The sequence below is a fragment of the Crocuta crocuta genome, unplaced genomic scaffold, assembly GCF_008692635.1.
Source record: "Crocuta crocuta isolate KB4526 unplaced genomic scaffold, BGI_CrCroc_1.0 scaffold299, whole genome shotgun sequence".
In the NCBI taxonomy this organism is placed as follows: Eukaryota; Metazoa; Chordata; class Mammalia; order Carnivora; family Hyaenidae; genus Crocuta; species Crocuta crocuta.
The window spans coordinates 8,128,026-8,131,132 of NW_027532747.1; the positions used below are offsets into that span (position 1 = coordinate 8,128,026).

Sequence of the window (3,107 nt, forward strand, 5' to 3'; positions counted from 1 at the left end):
CGTCGGCCCCCCCCCCCCACGGTGTCCCCTCCTGCCCCAAGTGAGGCGGGCTGTGCCCGGGGTGGGGGGTTCGGGGCCCAGTGCTCCCTCGCGGCCCCTCACCTGAGGGCCTCCCTGCTCCTCCCCAGCAGGGACTCCAGGTAGGCGTAGCCCAAGGCCCGGTAGAAGCAGTTCCCGTCCCCCTTGGTCTTGCGGATCTCGGTGAACCTCTTGCTCAGTTCCTGTCGGGCAGAGAAGGAAACGTGGACGTCTGCGACACCACGGACCCTCGCGTCCTGTCCTGGGACCGAGGCCTCAGCCCGGCTGCCCTGCACAGGCTGCCGGCTTCACCACACGAGCATTAGAGCACGCCGCGCAAGCGTGTCCTTGCGGCGCTGAGGGAGGAGCGCCCTCAGGCAGCCCACAGTCTGTGGGGGACGGACGGACGGACGGACGACAGACGGAGAGGCCGGGGGCAGGGGGGAAGCACCGGGGTGTCTCAGGGCAGGGACATCCGCACCAGACTTCGGAAGTCGGAGAGGACTTCCTGGAGGAGAAGTGGTGTGTGTGGCGGGGGCGGCATGGGTGNTGACATGTCCCGGACTCCCCTTTGCTGCCTCCTGGGGGGGCTACGGTCGGGGTTTTGACAGCAGAGCACGGCCTTCAAGGCCCTGCTCCCACCGCAGGGATGAGACGGCTTGGAGCTGACATCCCCGGCAGGAGGGCCTGCTCCTCAGGACCCCCACCCCCTCCCCTGTGCGCCCCCAGCCCCTGCTCCTGCCCCAGGGAGTGCTCCCCACGGCTGCGGGACAGACGCAGAGGCCTGCTGTCCGCAGAGACGGGCAGTGCCCGGGCTCCTGCTACCGCCCTGGTTCCGTGAGCTGTGCCTACTTCCTTCCAGCAAACTCCCCGTCTGCGTAGCCCAGCGGGAGCGGCCCTTCCCCGCCGAGAGACGCCCTGACACCGCAGTTAAGGATGCGGCCTGGTCCGAACCCCGGCTGGTCGGGCGCTAGGGCTGTGGGCCTGCCTTGGTTTCCTCGGCTGTAAAACGTGGATCCTAAACGTACTGACCTTGCAACACTGTAACGAGGTCCCAGTGAGTGAATAAAGCACTTAGGACAGCATCTAGCTTTAAAATAAATTGCTATATATGGGTTGTTTTGTTTGGGCAACTAAAAGATTTCTCAGCAAGGCAAATGCCCAACATGGGAATATTCTGGAAGTCCTTTCACTGGCCAGGGAGCCCAGCCCCAGCGCTAAGCCGTGCTGCCTTCCAAGTGGCCCCTTCACCTCGGGTCCCAGCTCCAGCCCCTTTGATCTAAGATCCCCTCCACGTGAACCTCACCTGGATTTTCCTTTGGTAAATCCTGTTTTCAGGATGGTCCCGAAGAATCGATAGAATGTCACATTTTTCTGATATTAGGTCGAAAGATGTTTCACTCTGAAAGAAAAAGCAGCAAAGCTGTGACCATTTCAAAGCAACGGATGGGCTTCCACCAAGGAGGAAGCCTCTGAACTGCCAGTCACATGACCCAGTGACTGTCACCTTCCCCCAGAAGGCACAAGCGAGGCTGCCAGCATCCTGGACAAGGGGGTCAGGGTCCGCCCCATCAAATAACTTCCGGATGGGTTCATTTTAGAGCCTTCATGCTGGAGCATGAGGTGTCCCCTCGTCTCCTGTCCCTCCTGTCTCATTCATTCGTTCGTCAACAATTCCTGAGCAGCCAGCTGGCACCGAGTGCCGAGTGCCATGTGATGAGCTAGGAACAGATGTTAGAACATCTGGCAGAGGCGCCACCTACCGGTGAAAGTCCGCACTGCCGCTCAGGAGGAGTCTGGGTCCGTTCCAACCCAGAGGCAGGGCGTTGGAGGCTGAGAAGAAATCTGCAGGGAGCGGTAAGGGCAGGAGACATGTCTGTTTTAGTAGCCAACTCCCTGCCAGCCTCCTCCCTGCCTCATGTTGTTCCTGCTCAGAGAAGTGGGAGACGCGCCCCTGCCTCGCGGCCCAAACCCCAGAACAGCTCTGATCTCAGCGCAAAAATAAAATAAGAAGAATTGGGGTTAAAGCCACGTGGGGTTGAATTTAAGCCGTGGTCCCGGGACCCGCACACAGACAACCCAGGGAGACCGTTAGGCATCAGCACGCAGGCGAAAGGTGGGTGTTATTCGGGATTTCCGTGAATGGAAATCCAGTTTTCCATCAATGTATTGCCATCATCTTTGCCAGAGCCTCACCGCTTTGACTGTATGCCTCCAACCACGAGGGCCTTTCCTGGGCAGCCTCTCTGCCTCCTCATGGACCCGACCGTGACCTCAACTCCACACCACAGGGCTCACAGAGGAGCCTTGATGCCACAAGTCCCTATCCACCTGGGAAAAGGTCTGGGCTTTTGAGGGTTTGATTTCTCCGAGGCTCACCGCTGGAAGCAGAGGGCTAGGCCACGAGATCTTACGAGGTGTACGTGACTCCCAGGGCTACCCATCCCCTCACTGGCCAGTGAGCTGCCATCTCCCAGTGAGCTGCCTCGGTTCTGATTCCTGTACTCGGCCGCCGGGACGGAGGAGAAGTGCTTTGTCTGGTTAGGGGCATCTCTGGGGCCCCGGATGCCCTCTGCCATCCAGGGGTCCACACAGGCCTCCCTTGGTATAGAACGTTTACCAGATTCCCCAGAGCCCATCACAGGGCCTGGAACAGAGCTGGGGATGAGAGGTTTGTCAAAGGAATAAAAGCCACCTCCTCTACGAAGCCTCCCTGGTTGCCCCACCCCATCCAAGTCAGGCTTGAGCACGTCCTCAAACTCACACTTTATTCCTTTTCTCCCTTTCTGGCAACCCCAAACATGCCTCCTCCTGGATTTGGGAGAGGGGGTGGGGGGTGGNCGGACGCTTAACCGACTAAGCCACCCAGGCGCCCCGAGAAAAAGTGTTTCTAAAAGAGGGGTCAGGGCATGCAAATGCTTGGGTGAGGGGGAAGAGATTCTGAGTTTTACTTCTGGAAGCTTCCATTCCATACCCATCCTTCTTTGCAAAATTAAGTCAGCTTCAGGCTCCTTCCTCACTTCAGCTCTGACATGACAGGGGCAGGGAAACCCTCAGAAGTCCAAGAAGCATTCTGGGGACTGCTTTTC

At 59.0% G+C, this 3,107-nt stretch overlaps 1 protein-coding gene across 1 annotated transcript in view; it reads right to left on the reverse strand.

The window, feature by feature from the left end:
* Positions 1 to 3,107, reverse strand: part of OTUB2 (OTU deubiquitinase, ubiquitin aldehyde binding 2) — an 18,688-nt gene that overhangs the window by 4,778 nt on the left and 10,803 nt on the right. The window contains exons 2-3 of the mRNA XM_077780979.1: positions 1,325 to 1,420; positions 103 to 221 (exon numbers count right to left, since the gene is read on the reverse strand). Of these exons, the coding sequence (XP_077637105.1) occupies positions 103 to 221; positions 1,325 to 1,420 (215 nt within the window). The remainder of the gene's footprint in view (positions 1 to 102; positions 222 to 1,324; positions 1,421 to 3,107) is intronic.